The sequence below is a fragment of the Notothenia rossii genome (assembly GCF_949606895.1).
Source record: "Notothenia rossii genome assembly, chromosome: 3".
Lineage (NCBI taxonomy): Eukaryota > Metazoa > Chordata > Actinopteri > Perciformes > Nototheniidae > Notothenia > Notothenia rossii.
The window spans coordinates 56,931,054-56,947,497 of NC_136901.1; the positions used below are offsets into that span (position 1 = coordinate 56,931,054).

Sequence of the window (16,444 nt, forward strand, 5' to 3'; positions counted from 1 at the left end):
TATTAGATTCTGTTGGTTTCTGTCAGAGTGTAAATAAACCAACCCACTGCTATAATCACACTCTCGACCTTGTTCTGACTTATGGTATTGAAATTGAGCAACTATTAGTCGAACCGCATAATTCTGCTTTATCCAACCATTTCTTAGTAACTTTTGAAGTACTGTTACTAGACTACAAAGCATTAGTCAAAAGCTCCTGCAGCAGAAACCTATCTGTTAGTGCTATAGCCATATTTAAGGAAGAGATTCCACCAATACTTAACTCGATAGCATGTCTGCATGTAAGGGAGGAAACTTATACAAAATGTACACCACCCCAAATTGATCATGTTGTTGATAGTGCTACAGATGCGCTGCGAATAAAATTAGACTCTATTGCTCCTTTGAAAAAGAAGAAAATAAAACAACATAGATTAGCTCCATGGCATAACGCCAAAACCCGCAAAATAAAGCAAAAGTCGAGACAACTTGAAAGGATAAGGATATGGCGTTCCACCAAACTTGAAGAATCTCGTTTAATTTGGCATATCACTCTCAATGAATATAAGAAAGCACTGCGTAAAGCGAGAGCAGCCTACTACTCTTCATTAATAGATGAGAATAAGAATAATGCAAGATTTCTTTTCAGCAATGTAGCCAGGCTGACAGAGAGCCACAGCTCGACTGAGCCTTCTATTCCCATAGCACTCAGTAGTAATGATTTTATGTGCTTTTTTAACGATAAAATTGTTACTCTTAGAAACAAAATTAATGACCGCCTTTGACCAGTATAGTATTATCAACAGCTCCCGGAAACGTAAGTTCTAATATTACACTAGATAGTAAACTAGAATGCTTTTCAGCCATAAACCTTGAACAATTAAATTAAATGATTCTATCTTCTAAACCATCAACGTGTATCTTAGACCCGATTCCAACTAAGCTGTTAAAATAAGTTTTTCCATTAATTAGCACTTCTTTATTAAATATTATGAATATGTCTTTATTATCAGGCTATGTTCCACAATCATTCAAAGTAGCAGTGATAAAACCGCTTCTTAAAAAGCACAACCTCGATCCAGAGGTTTTAGCCAACTATAGACCTATTTCTAATCTTCCGTTCCTCTCAAAACTTTTTGAGAAAGCAGTCGCAAAACAGCTGTGCGATTACTTAAAAAACTATGTTTTATTTGAAGATTTTCAGTCTGGCTTTAGTACACAAAATAGCACAGAGACAGCTCTGGTTAAAGTCACAAATGACATTCTAATAGCCTCAGACAAGGGACTTGTCTCTATTCTTGTCTTGCTCGATCTTAGTGCTGCATTTGATACTATCGACCATGATATCCTATTGCAAAGACTAGAGCACTTAGTTGGCATACAGGGAACTGCTTTAGGCTGGTTTAGGTCCTATCTATCTGAACGCTCTCAGTTTGTACGTGTCAACGATGAATCTTCCATGCAAACCAAAGTTAGCCATGGAGTGCCACAGGGCTCAGTGCTTGGACCTATTTTGTTCACACTATATATGCTTCCGTTAGGCAATATTATAAGGAATCATTCTGTAAACATTCATTGTTATGCGGATGATACTCAACTATATTTATCAATCAAGCCTGAGGAAATTAATAATCTAAATAAAATTCAAGACTGCCTCAAGGACTTAAAAACGTGGATGACCTTACATTTTTTTATGTTAAACACGACCAAAAATGAAGTTATTGTACTTGGCCCGAAGAATCTACGAATAGAATTATCTAAAGATATACTAACTATGGATGGCATTCATTTGGCCTCCAGTGAGACTGTAAGGAATCTTGGTGTTATATTTGATCAGGATTTATCCTTTAACACCCACATAAAATCAATTTCAAGGACCGCCTACTTCCATCTACGTAACATTGCAAAAATCAGGCATATCTTGCCTGAAAATGATGCAGAGAAACTAGTCCATGCATTTGTTACTTCAAGGCTGGATTATTGTAACTCCTTATTATCAGGGTGTACCAAGAAGTCAGTCAAGTCGCTTCAGCTGATTCAAAATGCTGCAGCTCGTGTATTAACCAGAGTTAGGAAAAGGGACCACATTACTCCTGTTCTGGCTGCCTTACACTGGCTCCCTATAGAACACAGGATAGAATTTAAAATTCTTCTTCTCGCCTACAAAGCCCTTAATGGGCAGGCGCCATCTTACCTTAAAGAACTCATTATACCCTACTGTCCTACTAGGGCATTGCGTTCCAAGAATGCAGGGTTGTTGGTTGTTCCTAGAGTCTCTAAAAGTACAATGGGAGCCAGAGCCTTTTCTTATCAAGCTCCACTTTTGTGGAATCAGCTTCCAGTTTGTGTTCGGGCGGCAGACACCCTATCCGTTTTTAAGAGAGCGCTTAAGACCTTCCTTTTTGATAAAGCTTATAGTTAGGGCTGATTAGATTCAGCCCCTAGTTTTGCTGATATAGGCTTAGTTTGTCGGGGGACATCTTACTTCTTCCTTCTCTCTGTCTGTACCTGTGTACTCTCATGTTCCGATTAACCCAGCTTCCCCAAATTTCTTTCTTTTTGGTGTCTATATATGCCGGGATCCGGAGTCATGGATGATCCTGCAGTCTTGTGTCATGGATCGCGAGTCCTGGATCTTGAGTCGTGGCTGTGGTCCTGGATCATAAGTCCTGGATGGATATCCTTGTGGATTCATCTTCCTATTATACACACATGCATTTCCAAACATTTGGACTAGCTATGTTGCAAATGTATTATCTTTTCAATTTACACACGGCATCTATTGCACGTCTGTCCGTCCTGGGAGAGGGATCCCTCCTCTGTTGCTCTCCCTGAGGTTTCTCCCATTTTTCCCTTTAAACTGTGGGTTTTCTCTGGAAGTCTTTCCTTGTACGATGTGAGGGTCTAAGGACAGAGGGTGTCGTATTGTCATACTGATATTCTGTACAAACTGTGAAGTCCACTGAGACAAATGTAACATTTGTGATATTGGTCTATATAAATAAACATTGATTGATTGATTGATTGATTGAACACACGGCTCTTATTAAAACGGCGCTTTCTCACCGGAGTACTTTTCCCCGTCATTCTTAAAGTACCTATACTAATGAAACGGAGGAATCGTAATGTTTTTAACGGCAGGGTGTCGCGGTACCTTTCAAGTATCGGTACACCGTGCAACACTACTCGTCCCCCTCAGAAGTAAGCGTGAAGTATTGGTTCTTGGTTCTTGCCGGGCAGCCGAGTGAGGTCAGCTAAGAACCGGTTTTCGGTGCTTAGAGCCGTCTCCGCTGCGGTGGAAACAGGAAGAACCAGAGCTAAATCAGGCTGTAGCCCAGAACCGGCTCTGGAACCGGTTTGGTGGAAAAGGGCATAAAATAGTTGTAGCTCATTCTTACAACAGGAGCCTCAGATTGGTTACAATAAGGGGAAATATGGAGGGTCTATTTCAAAATTATGGAATATGTTATTGTTAGAAAATGTTTTTAATTTCATCTGACTGAATTGATTTGAAAAGTGGTCTTATTAACACATGAATACTACTGTGTAATAAAGTTGTACATATTTAAGAAGTAAAATATAAGACAAGCACAAGTTTCAGGTGTGGGCCATGTTCCATTGTACTTATAACATTTGCCGAATGCCAATTCAAAATGGACCACTGGCCCCGGGCCGTAGTTTTGACATCCCTGCTTTAGACAGACGGATGAGAAATAATACAATTCTAATGCACCCTATAGTGCTTATTCACTGACATATTTGTATCCTGTTGCAACACAGACACAACAAAGACAAGTATGCCATGAAGGGGAATAAAGTTAGAAAAATCAAAGTTAACAATAGTTACGATTTTAGCAATTGAAATAAATTACAATACAAATGGTGAACGTACTTGACTCTGTCCTTGGAGTCTCCTAAGGTCTCTCTGAGGAGGGTGAAGTCGGGGTAGTAATGCTGATGAGGAGAGACAACCTCCAGCAGCCCGGACTGCACCTGTTTGGGAAAACTACAAAAAAAAACAGCTGGTTGACTATCTGACAGCAAACTGCAAAAGGATTCACAATAAAATACCTTAATTAAAACATGATTAAACGCCATATTATGTTCCAAACCACATCAAGGATTATTTCTGAAACAGTATGGAGCTCAAACGCTTTTTCTCTTACGGGTTTACCACAAGGTGAGTTCCTTTTTATATCCCGCTTTTTTACACATACAGTACAGTGTTAGCTCTGAGTGTTAGCTATGCTTTCTAAATGTAAAGGTCTGCGTCATATTCATACTTGCCAACCTTGAGACCACAGAATTCGGGAGCATTTCAAAATGCAAAATGGGGGGGGGGGGTGCTAGTGGATCGCCGGAGCTGTTAGATTAACATTAACATGCTTATTGTAGTTCTAAGTGCAATGCCTTGCGGCCTGTAGCACCATCCTTGATGGAGCATATGTGTGGGAAGGAAAGGAGTGAGCAGAGAGTAGAGTAGTTGTCGAATCTTGTTCTGTTTTCTGTGACTACCTGCCTCCTCTCAGACTTTCAGTTGCGCGCTACTAAAGAGATGTGTTACCATGGAAACCAAACAATGGTGTAGCTTTATTAAAGTCTGAGTGGAAACAGTCCTGAGTAAATATGATTTTGTCAGAAATCGGGAGAAATGCCGGAGAAATATGACCTCGGGAGGAAACAGGGAGAGGGCAATGAAATCGGGAGGGTTGACAAGTATGGTCATATTACTTCCAAAACACATCAGGCATTGTTTCTGATAGGGGACGATAGGTAGGGACGTGGGCGGGACGTTGCCAGGAGTGCAACGTTTTTAGAGATTTAGATACGGAGGAAAATAGAAAGGGTTTTATTTTCTGACACTTTGTGAAACTCCTTACACACTGGGGACTAGGGCTTCACCCAATTAGTCGACGTTTCGCCGACGTTAGTCGGCGAAAAAAGTATTTGTCGACACATTTTTCATTAGTCAATTAGTAAAAAAAAATCTGTGCGCTGCATGTGCTATGGCGCGTCAGCAGAAACCCACTCAGACTTCATTCAGAGCGGAGCCTGGTCATTAAGTTAATTTGGTCGGGCAGGAAATCCAAAGTGTGGATCTTTCTAAGCGGGTAAAGGACGAGCAAACTACGACGGCAAAAAGTCTCCTCCTGCACACCATCAGAGCGCAGCTTCCTGAATGCCGGCTTCATAACAAAACATGGAGCTTCATTTTCCCAACGACAACATGTGTTACTTTCTCAGACTCAGAAGGAAAACAGCTGCAGTGAGTCAGGCAGTAAGTAGCCTAGCTTTGTATCAATATACTGTATATAGACCTATAATATATAATCATTCTGACCTCAGAAAACGATAAAGTTTTAATTTCATGATGAGGGCGTAATGCGCGGAGGGATTTTTGCCGACGCTCATATTTTTTCTCATATTTTTAACAACAGGACACAGGTGAACATCTGTGGGCGCATTTCAAACAGGAAATAATGTGTGAAATCATTTTTCCACATCATCCCACTTCCTTGTTTTCTTTTTTAGCCTAGCGGTCGTGCTCTATAGTGAACAATGCTATTCAGCTCCTATGATGCTTTGGCAGTCTTTATGGGTTTGAATCAACATCTGGAGGGTAATGCTCACATTGTCCCAATGGCTTCCCAATTGTGATCTTGTTGGAAAATGTACATTTGTTTTACTTACTCTACAGTTGCATTACATGACACAAGGCATAAAGATGTTTGGACATTACACTAGCTTTGTGAGCCCATTCAATCCGTTTCAAATAAAGAAATCACATGTTAGTGTAAGGTCTAAAAGCACTGCTGTGGGACAGTAAATAGATCAGACGGATCAAAACTGCAGCAGCTTGTACTGTGATCATGAAGTCTATGCAGTACGATAAGAGAAACAAATCTGATCACGTGAGCAAAAGCAAGATACATTTCGGATGGATTTCATAGCCAGTGGGTAACATGAGAAAGAAGAGACACGGAAATGCCTTCACTTGTTGTTTACCTTTGTTTTCAAGATGCCACTAAGAACTACATGTTTTTTGGGGGGGGTTAGTCATTCATAAAGTGATCACCCTTTTAGAATGGTCCAACACTGGATAAGAAATGAACCCAAGTACAGAATGAGCAGGGAAAACAAGTAGAACCCTTCCAAATGTAACCAATGGGGTTATTTATTTAACTGAAAAACCTTTTAGAAACATTTCAAGTAAAACATTCTAAAGAAGCCAAATTATGTAAGAGGCTAACAGAAGACATGAACCAACTTTAAGGTGGTGCCCCATATGTGAGGCATTCCAGAATCACTCACATGGTCTTGATGGTCTCTGCTACACTGGCCACATAGTCTGAGTCCGTCTGGGACAGGGAGAGAAACAGGAGAAAGTCAGTGATGAAGTAAATCAGGATTAAAATAAAGATGGACCTTTATTAATCCCAGAGGGGAAATTAAGTTTTTCAATCTAGTGTTAGTTTACAATTACACACATAGGCCGAAATACACACACCTGCACAAACAGGACCTACAGTATATGATACAGTACATGCACTGATTAAGAGGTGGTCGAGCAAAAGGGCAGTCCGGTGCCGGAGCAGTTGGGGGTTTGGTGCCTTGCACAAGGACACCTCGGCAGGGCCCAGGAGGTGAACTGGCACCTCTCTAGCTACCAGTCCACACTCCGTAGGCAAAAACAACCAAAAGCCATTATTATTACTAAATAAAAAGGGTTTATTCAATTGTTTCAGAAATTGTCAAAATGCCAATACTGTTGGACGTAACAATAGAACAACACGAAGTTGAAGATTTGACCATCCTGTGTCCTGATGCACCAAGCCTATTATCAGACATCGTTCAAGCTGGAGGCATCAATGAGCGTCTGTCGGCCATGTTTTTGTGTCTGACACTTTTTTGAGTGATGCATACAGACCACCAGGCCAGAACAACAGAAAACAGATTATTCTTGGTGGTGGGGACTGTGACTCCCGATTTGCATGTCTGCCTGATTTGCACTGCGCAAACGCAAGTTGTTTCTCCATATTGGACAGCTACGTACAACAAGCAAAGTAGGACATTTGACACAGCGGCGTTTCGCAAAGAAAAAAAAAACGACCACATTCATCTGAACGAGAGAGATGAGTGACAATTGTTACTGTAATTTCCCGATTATTTGAGAAGAAATCGTTTTAGTGGGTTAAGTACATTCTTAGATTAAGTCAGAAATTGATTTAACTTCTGTTTGACAACTATCATACTGGAGAAATAAGAAACTGTAAATGTATGAAATCATTTATGGTATTAATTAATATATAATTCTTAACTGTGAATGGTTTTCATTTATTTAACATTAGCAATGTATTAGTCTGGCAAACCTTTCTGTTGAGATTTCCGGAAAAGGGAAATTACTTTTCATAAAAAAAGTTGATTCAAGAACAAAACGAGGGGTTACGTATGGTAACCCTTGTTATATAAACACAGGCGGAGCCCTCTACTGGACTCTATGGGTACTCCCCTTGATCCTATCATGCAAGCATTCATCCACTGAGACTTTTTAGACGTAGCCGGCCCCGGGGCGGGCCTACCTGAATGCGCGCGCATCTCACCGCATAAAAGGAGGCCTCGCCTCTGACTGTCATCAGTGTTTCCCCTAAGATGGAGTCATAGCAGCGGTGCTAAGGCACGTGGGCCCAGCATAATGTGAGCGCGGAGTGCGTGGACTTTTTTAGTGTGAGCGCGTGCGAAGTGCGCCCCGCCAATTTGTTTCTATGTGTCAGCACAATAAAGGCTCTTGAGGCCTAGTACCAGGGCCGGTTCTAGACAATTTGCTGGTCTAGGTGAGATTTTAGGCGATATTTTATATATAAAGAATAAATAAAAAATCTCTACAAAAGACAAATACACTAAAAAAACAGAAACGTATTGACATAGGTAATAGATCAAAATGGCTTCAAATGTATTCAGTATTGTATGAACATGTTTGAATTGGGGGGTGGACGTCACATCCTCTAGGGGGGTTCGCGGGTATGCCCCTCCTTGAAGATTTTTTTTTTGAACATTTTACAGTAAAATGCTTCAATCTGGTGCACTTTGAGCACACAATTACTAAAGACCTGATCTAGGGGGCACAACTCTAAAAAGCCCATATGAAAAAGATCGGTTTACATTTTAATAATCAAATAAGTATGTGAACATAACCAATAACCTACCATAGCCAATAACAAATAAATGTAGCTTATTTTATTTTTGTTGTTCATTCATATCTTATTTTACCTAGTTAACATTTATTTATTTATGCATATTTTTGTATCTCTCCAACTTTAAACAATATTTTTGGTTAACTGTCCTATAGTATACATTGTAATGATTTCAAACCTGTTTTTATTTATCCTAATAATTATAAAGGAGTGCCTTGGAAATATGTGTTTACATAATTTGTGGTCAAAACGTTTGAGACCCACTGAGATAACTTAGACTAAAATTAACTATCTAAATACTCAGAGTCCTTAACCTCACTGAGCCTCTCAGTCTGACAGGAGAGCTCTCCTCCACCCTGGTTGTAGAAACATCTTCTTCTTATATCCGTTAGCTAGCACCAGATTCTAATAACAACAGCGCCGTTACCGGTGCGCCCTCTACCACGCTCGCACTTTGGCTGTGAGCTGCGGGCGCCTAATAAGCCAACATCCCCCACTTTCATCACTTACAGCGCCCACCGTACAGGGCAAATTAAACGTGTAACCGGGGTGAAAAGGGTGTTACATTTACTTAATTATGAATGTTGTTACATCAAGGCCGAACATTTGGATGTGCGCCAATGGTCAAAAATGTTTTTTCCCTCCCAGAGCTACCAGCGCAGTGCCCCCCAGATCTGGCGCCCAGCGACAGCCTGTGTCGCCTATGCCAGTAACTGCAATTATTTTATTTTTTTTGGGTACCTGGCTGGCGTCCCCTGGCAGCGGCGCTCATATTTCAGCTGCGGCGCTGCGCCGCCACTATTTGTATATAGGGGAAACACTGGTCATCCTACACTTCTCTTCAGCAAGCAGCATAGGACAGACAGGGCCCCTAAGTAGAGGGCTCCGCCTGTGTTTATATAATAAGGGTTACCAATACGTAACCCCTCGTTATATCTCTCACAACTGATGTATACACGCGCTGTCGTCCCACAACAACACTGTTCCATCTCACTGTCTCTGACCGGCTTTCTGGTTAGCAGCCGCTGCTCCTCACTCACCTCTCCCTCGGCCGTAACCGTGGAGAAAAATTGGGGCTGCGGCTGACAGAGCACACCCTGACGCGCTTACCCCACAGAGGTGTGCTATGACATGGAGGGCTCCACCCTCCTGCCCTAAGCAGGGGGAAAGAGTCCTCCAGCCCCTATGGGCCCAGTGCACGTCACGTCCCCCGGGAGCCCGGGGAAAAACGTAAGCGCACTACGCCCGGGGAGGAGGTCAGATGCCCACTGACCCACAGCCCCCCTCCCTCCTCACCAGTCCTGCATTGCCCCAGCAATTACAGACGATGAAAAGGAGCCAGACATGTCCAAGAGATAACACTTTATGGAGGGGCCTGGCGTTGACCAAGACGCCCCCGTGCATATGTCCTCCACACTCACGCCGTTAAATAAGGCTGTTTAAATAAGGCAATTTAGCCTTCCTTGTCCCACTATGGGGTGGAAGATTAAAGCCCCCCAACTGAATAGCCCTCGACCTGAACGCACTCCTTAGGTTCGTGGGCACAAAGGAGGGGTTCAGTCTGAGTGTCGCTCCGCTTTGGTCACCCTGGATCATCAAACATCTCGGGTGCACCGATAGAGCGGTTAACTCGGACACTATTTTGGCTGACGTTAAGGCAAGTAGCAATGCTGTCTTCCACGACAGTGCTTTCAGTGAGGAGAGCTCCAGAGGCTCAAATGGTTCTGAGACCAGAGCCTCGAGCACCAGCGGCAGGCAGTGGTGGCGCCAGAGATTTTCTCTAGGGGGTGCTGTGGGGTAGCTTGACGTTTCATAGAGGGTGCTCAAACATTAAGGGTTTCCCATTAATGCACCAGCGCTACAGTTGAATTTTCTACTGCAACACTCCCCACACGCACACACAGTGTACCCGCGACTGTTATAATGAAGGCTCGGTAATCAGCTCACGGCATATAGGCAGTGGTGTAGTGGTCCCTGGAGAAGTGGGTATACTCTTAGTTTTGCAATTTTTTTTAAGCAGCCCATAGTGCAAAGTATTATCGCCCTGTTTTATAGTGACATACTCTATTTAGTTCACCCCAAAAATATTAACCCAGTATAGTTACTCAGTATTACTTACACACAGTGGTGGACAGTAACGAAGTAAATGTAATTCGTTACTGTACTTAAGTACTTTTTTGAAGTATCTGTACTTTACTTAAGTATTTCCATTTTGTGGGACTTTTTACTTTTACTCCACTACATTTCAAACTAAAATATCTTACTTTTACTCCACTACATTACGGGACATCTGTCGTTCCTTCTCATGAGTGAATTATTTGTTATATAAATAAGCAGAGCGTTCCACAAGGTTTAGGAGTGTGTTTATGGGAATTTTTGACCATTCTTCCAGAAGCGCATTTGTGAGGTAATTTAACCAAGAGATTTTGGACACTTCCATATTCCCAACTTTGAAAACAGTTTGGGAATGGCCCCTTCATGTTCCAACATGACCGTGCACCAGTGTACAAAGCAAGGTCCATAAAGACATGGATGACAGAGTTTGGTGTGGATGAACTTGACTGGCCTGCACAGAGTCCTGACCTCAAACCAATAGAACACCCTTGGGATGAATTAGGAGCACAGCCTGAGAGCCAGTCTCTTCATCCAACTTCAGTTGCCGCTTCTGGAAGAATGGTCAAATATTTCCATAAACACACTCCTAAACCTGGTGGAAAGCCTTCCCATAAGAGTTGAAGCTGTTATAGATGCAAAGGGTGGACCGACGTCATATGAAACCCTATGGATTAAGAATGGGATTTCACTTAAGTTCATATGCACATCAAGGCAGGTGACCCAATACTTTTGGCAATATAGTGTATATATATATATATATAAACAACAATATATAGTTAACAATGAACAAAAATATATACATTTTACAACATATCCATGAAAACCAAAGTGACTCTCTCAACCCAGTGCTGGGTTTCTAAGTAAGTGCTCATATTACAGTATTTTCCAGACAGACTTGCTTTCTGCAGGAGTTTTCACACCGCATTGCCTTGAACGCATAGAAGTGGCAGCACGGTGTCTCTTCAACCAGGTCCTCATATACTTTTGAGGATCAAACATAGAAGTAGGGGGGCCGTTGATATTAATCATCATCAAGTTTGATATGTTTGAGATCAGTAGTACAGCCCTTTTGTCTGAGCTTATATTGTTCATAAGGCTAAAGTTCCTCTCACACTCTGCTGTGCTGACAGGGAATGTCTTCATACAGTTCATGAGTGGTTTTAGGTCCTTGGGCTCACTATTGGGCTCTTCCAGTAGGTCTCGCATCCCATTCAGTGCTTGGTCTGTGCACAAGTGAAATCGCTTGCACAGTCGCTTAACCTGGTCTTCACCATGGCGAATGCTGGGGTTTGATGGCCATTTACTCTGATCAAGGATGCTGAAGTCCTTGATGACCGCATCTTCGAAAGACAAGCGTTGCTCAATATTGTTCACAAGGCTTTGTAAGAACTGGCCTGGATTGATTGACTTCAGCTTTGCATTTCCTACTAGAGCTATAGAGCGATACTCCCCAGCCTCTTTTGCCTCTAAAGCCTCACAGTATTTTTCACCTGGACTCTCTTTGAAAGACTGTATCACTCTGATTGAGCGTTTCAGCAGATGCTCTGCTCTGAGGAGAGTTATAGAATGAGCTTGAAGCTCCAGTGACAGGACACTTAGTTCATGGAGAGTGTCATACATGAGCCCAAGGTCACAGATAAATTCAGGACTTTGAAGACGGTATAATAAACCTCTGTACATTTGTTTCTCTTTGGTGGAGCTCATCTCATCGGAAGACACATTCTTAAAGTGCTGCACAACACCTCCCAGGGATGTCCACACAGCACGAACAGTACGAAAGCTACTGTCCACCCAGCGTACATCTAAAACTCTGCCAATGCGAAGAAGTTGTGAGCCTACTTCAGCTGCTGCATCTTTGAGTTCACGCTCATTTTTGTTCGACATACTATAAAGTGAATATAGCTTCTGCATAAATATTTTAAAGTGGTTGACACCCATCACCTCATCAACAGCATTTGACACAGCTAGTTCCAGCCTATGGTTCATACAGTGCAACACAAAGAGCCTTGGGAATCTCGAGGTCAACCTGGTTGCTACTCCTGACTTCTTTCCTAGCATGACACTGGCTCCATCAGACACAAATGTTACCCAGTTTTCAAGAAGCCACTCTTCTGTAAAGCCAGCCTTCATTAAACAGGTGAGTAAAGCCTGTTCTATGCCATCTGCTCTCTGATTGTCTAATTCAACTAGATCAAGGAATATGAACTCAGGGCTTGCTCCTTCAATTGACGCTTTTACAGAAACTGTCATGACAGGTTTGTGACTTAAAGAAGAGGCCTCGTCAATAAGGACAGCTAACTTCGTGGATGATGCTATTATGCTACTCACAATTTTGCTCTGCATCTCACTGGCAACATGTTGTATGATTTGTGTTGCACTGTAACGTGAATGAAGTATTGAGCCCATCTTAACACCATTCAGTTCCTGCAGCTCAATGAGGCTCTCATGGTCAGAAAAGGGTCTGTTTTTTTTTGGCCAAATGGTAGGCTGTTCGGAACACAGCATCAGTTTCCTTCTTGTAGGACTCAGTCATAACCTCCACTGCATTCTCAATGGCCGATTCTTTTTGTTGTTCTGCCACCTTCACAGCCTGAGAGTGTGCCTTGGAAAAAGCATGTTTCCTGATCTTATTTCTCAAGACTGACAGACTTGTTTCTCTACTTCCCTGAGAAGACACTTGAATTTCAAAGTTCATCCATTCTCTTGAGAGTGATACACCTTGCTCCTTGTTGATCCCAATGGAGTTCACACTGCTACAAACCAGACATCCTGTGAAGCATAAACATACAATGTAACTACTGTATCCACAGCTGTATGTGTGCATGGTCTATTTTTCCCATATACATAAAAGGACACACACACACACACGCACACAATATTAATGTGTGTCCACTGTTTCAGAAGCTACCTAAACTAACAAGATACCTAAACTTACCAAGTTTTTTGTTTTTGGATCCCAACCAGGGGTTCTTGGATTTAAAATCCTCTTTTTGATTGACAGTCCACAGGTCAGGCCAGTCATTATTGATGTCTAAGGGAAGAACAACAAAAGTGATTGAATTATAGGCTATAAAAGGGGAACAATGACCATAACCTATTCAAAAGTGTAAAGTTGTCACCTTCATAATCTGCATTATTAGATTTTTTCATTTTAGCCCCCAAATAGTCAAATAGTCAATTACACAGGGCCTAGCTGTAGCTTTATCCATGGCTGTGTCAATACAAAGTGTGAAAACTCTTCTAAGAAAAGGCGTTATGACGTGACTCAATGTTGCACACAAATTAGACCTAAACACAGACAAACCTTGTGCCCTTTTCAACCAGGTCCTTGGTAAACAACAGCACGTTTCCTTTCGTGAGGAAGACGCACTTTTAAACTTTTACCGTCATATACGTCTTTTACTTCCTACCGCATCCTGCCTTCAAAATAAAAGTACCCATTTTCATAATGTATCCAAATTCGTGGATTCCACGTAGCGTCGCTATGCCCGAATCTGGCTGTGCGTCGCACAAGGTCAAAATGCCCTTGCTATTTTTAAGCTGTTGGCTGAAACAACAGTCGCCAAAGTAACACAGATATAAGACTTTATTCAATCCTAAAAGAGGTAGATCGGCAGATAAATGGCTGTCTTTAATTAGAAGAGACCACTGGCAGCCAACATCTACCCTCAGATTGTGCAGTCTCCTATAAATTAGCACTGGCTACATTTGACCTCAAATTATGTAGCTGCTAGTGCTAGCTAGCTAATTTTTTATCTCCATTTGACAGGAAAACGCTGACAATCCAAAACACTAATCTTCAGTTGCCACAGCTAATGTTACAATTAAGCAGATAGCTGTGTCACGTCACCAAACACACGATGATCTTAGCATTATGTTAGCTAACGTTAGCTAAGCGCTAACGTTCTTCAGATTGCGTGGTACCTAGCTATGCTCTTGAAAAGCCTTCAGGCTATCTCCGGTGTATGGGGATGGATTTTTTGTACAAGATAAATGTAAATGTCGGGAAAATAAAGTTGGGGCAGACACTTAGCATAAGGGACACAATAAAGTTCAGAGTAATAAATATGGATTGCAGCAAATAATGGATGTATTTTCCAAATGTCTTTCCGTCTCACTAAGGTGTGCTGTGCTCATTGCCATGAAGCTATAATAGCTAACTAGCGCCACTAGAATCAGAAATACTAAATTTAAAAGTTGAAACCAACTATTAACGAAAATAATGCTATTACTACTTTTATGTTAGTATATATGACTACCTAGCTACGATTTGTTACAAAAATCTTAAAATATAGAAGTGAAACCCACCGTTATTGTCGTCTTCATCTCCTTCCCTGTCAGCAACCTCTTCAACGGATGAGGGGGACGGAGGGAGCGCAGGTGTTGGGCTGATGTCAGGGCTGATGATAACAGGGCTATCAGCTAACAGCTCCGGTGTTCTAGCCTCACTATCTGTAGCTGAGCTGCTGGCCGATGTAGTTCCACAAGGACGTTTATTGTAAAAGGAAATTTTAGTCTGAATGGCTCGCTTCATTTTAACAGTTCATACAAATTTTGTAATGGCAAATAGTTGAAAGTAAATTAACATTTGTCTATATGCAGTTTTTTCCCCTTATTAAGACCCGCCCTACTCTGCCTCTGATTGGTTTTTCATCAGTTCTCGCGCTGAAAACCTGACCAATCTAATCAGCGAAGGCATAGAGTTAGCCAATATGAGGCAGAGTAGGTTTGTGTCATGAGTCTTCACAGTACTATGAAATTACATTGAGCCACTACTAAATAATGCGCACCAGCGGTGATTGAGAAGTGAGTATACGCCATGCTGTCTGAAAAATAAGTGGGTATACGCCGTATACCTGCGTATACCCTGGACTACACCACTGCATATAGGTGTAAGCAGGGGTAAAGTGCTATTTTTACAAGCGGGGAGTGGACCTCACCTCCTCTAGGAGGGTCCTCACCTCCTCTAGTGGGGTCCGGGAAGATTTTCTTTTCAGTTGGTTTTGATTGAGTGTCCACACATGGACGTTTAAGGACTAAATAACGATCCATTTGTCACTTTGCTGTTAGAAAATAATTTGGGGCTCCAGCTAACAGGAAGTCACTCAAGTGTCACAAAGTAACTTAGCCTATGGGTAGGTCAAAAATCTAATGGTTTCTGGCCATTGGCCTAATCATATCACCTGTGTTGGCTTTATGTTTTTGGTCAAACATTTGTTTGTTTCACATTTGCATTGATGAAATCAATAATTTTCCTGATTTAATTAAATAAAAATAATAATAATAATTTTCGTAAAAAAATACATATTTCTTGGGGGTGCTTTGGCAATCCTGGGGGTTGCTTCAGCACCCCCTAGCTCCCCCCTGGCGCCGCCCCCGGCGGCAGGTCCCACTGCGGGGCGGAGGCGTGCACTACTGGGCGCAGCCTCCTGACCCCCCGTAAAAACCGCAACATTAGTGGCTGAGAAAAGGCTGACCTGCCGTCAAATCCCTCATGGCAGGACGAGATGGCTGCTGCATACACTTTCACTGTGGAATGAGCAAGCCCTCTGTCCACCAATAACTGTAAGTACGACAAAATAGATCCCAACTCACAAGATAGGGGCTCTATTTTCCGCTCCTCACACCATCGCTGGAATCCAAGCCACTTCGGCCTGTAACAGGCTGTGGTGGCTCCAGCTCTAGCTGCCAGGATAGGCTGAATAACACTATCAGACAATCCACCCTGCCTTAGCCTGTCCCCTCTCAGGAGCCAAGCCCAGGGCTGGCCCACCTTCATCTGTGTCATTTCTGAGTACCACGGCGCCCTGACGCAATCCGGCGCTACTAGGATGATCGACAGACGTTCTCACCTCACTCTCCCCAGGAGAGGGAGAATGAGACACAACGGTGGAAAGGCGTAGAGCAACTTCCTTGGCCATGGCTCATGTGCAAACGCATCCACCCCCAAGTGCGGGTCGTCGCTCAGAGCCATGGAGAACCACAGGGCACAGTGGCTGTTGCGCCGGCTGGCAAACAGATCCACCTCTGCTGTCCCGAACCGGGCCCAGATCCGCTTCACCACCTCCGGGTGAAGCGCCCACTCGCCTGGTAGGGGTCCGTCCCTTGACATGAGGTCGGCCCCCCTGTTCTCCAGAAGAACGGTAGTCTGTTGTACT

The 16,444-nt window shown here is 42.6% G+C and overlaps 1 protein-coding gene across 6 annotated transcripts in view; it reads right to left on the reverse strand.

The window, feature by feature from the left end:
• LOC307032568 (alpha-1,3-mannosyl-glycoprotein 4-beta-N-acetylglucosaminyltransferase B-like) overlaps nt 1-16,444 on the reverse strand; it is a gene marked incomplete at its 3' end in the record, with an annotated part of 85,983 nt that overhangs the window by 19,831 nt on the left and 49,708 nt on the right. For 4 of the 6 annotated variants that reach the window (XR_013806302.1, XR_013806303.1, XM_079670645.1 and 1 more), the window contains exons 5-7: nt 13,222-13,317; nt 6,292-6,338; nt 3,872-3,985 (exon numbers count right to left, since the gene is read on the reverse strand). Coding sequence is in view for 4 of the 6 variants with exons in the window: in XM_079670645.1 (XP_079526771.1) it covers nt 3,872-3,985; nt 6,292-6,338; nt 13,222-13,317 (257 nt within the window). The remainder of the gene's footprint in view (nt 1-3,871; nt 3,986-6,291; nt 6,339-13,221; nt 13,318-16,444) is intronic. The other 2 variants (XM_079670646.1, XM_079670647.1) reach the window with 1 other exon arrangement.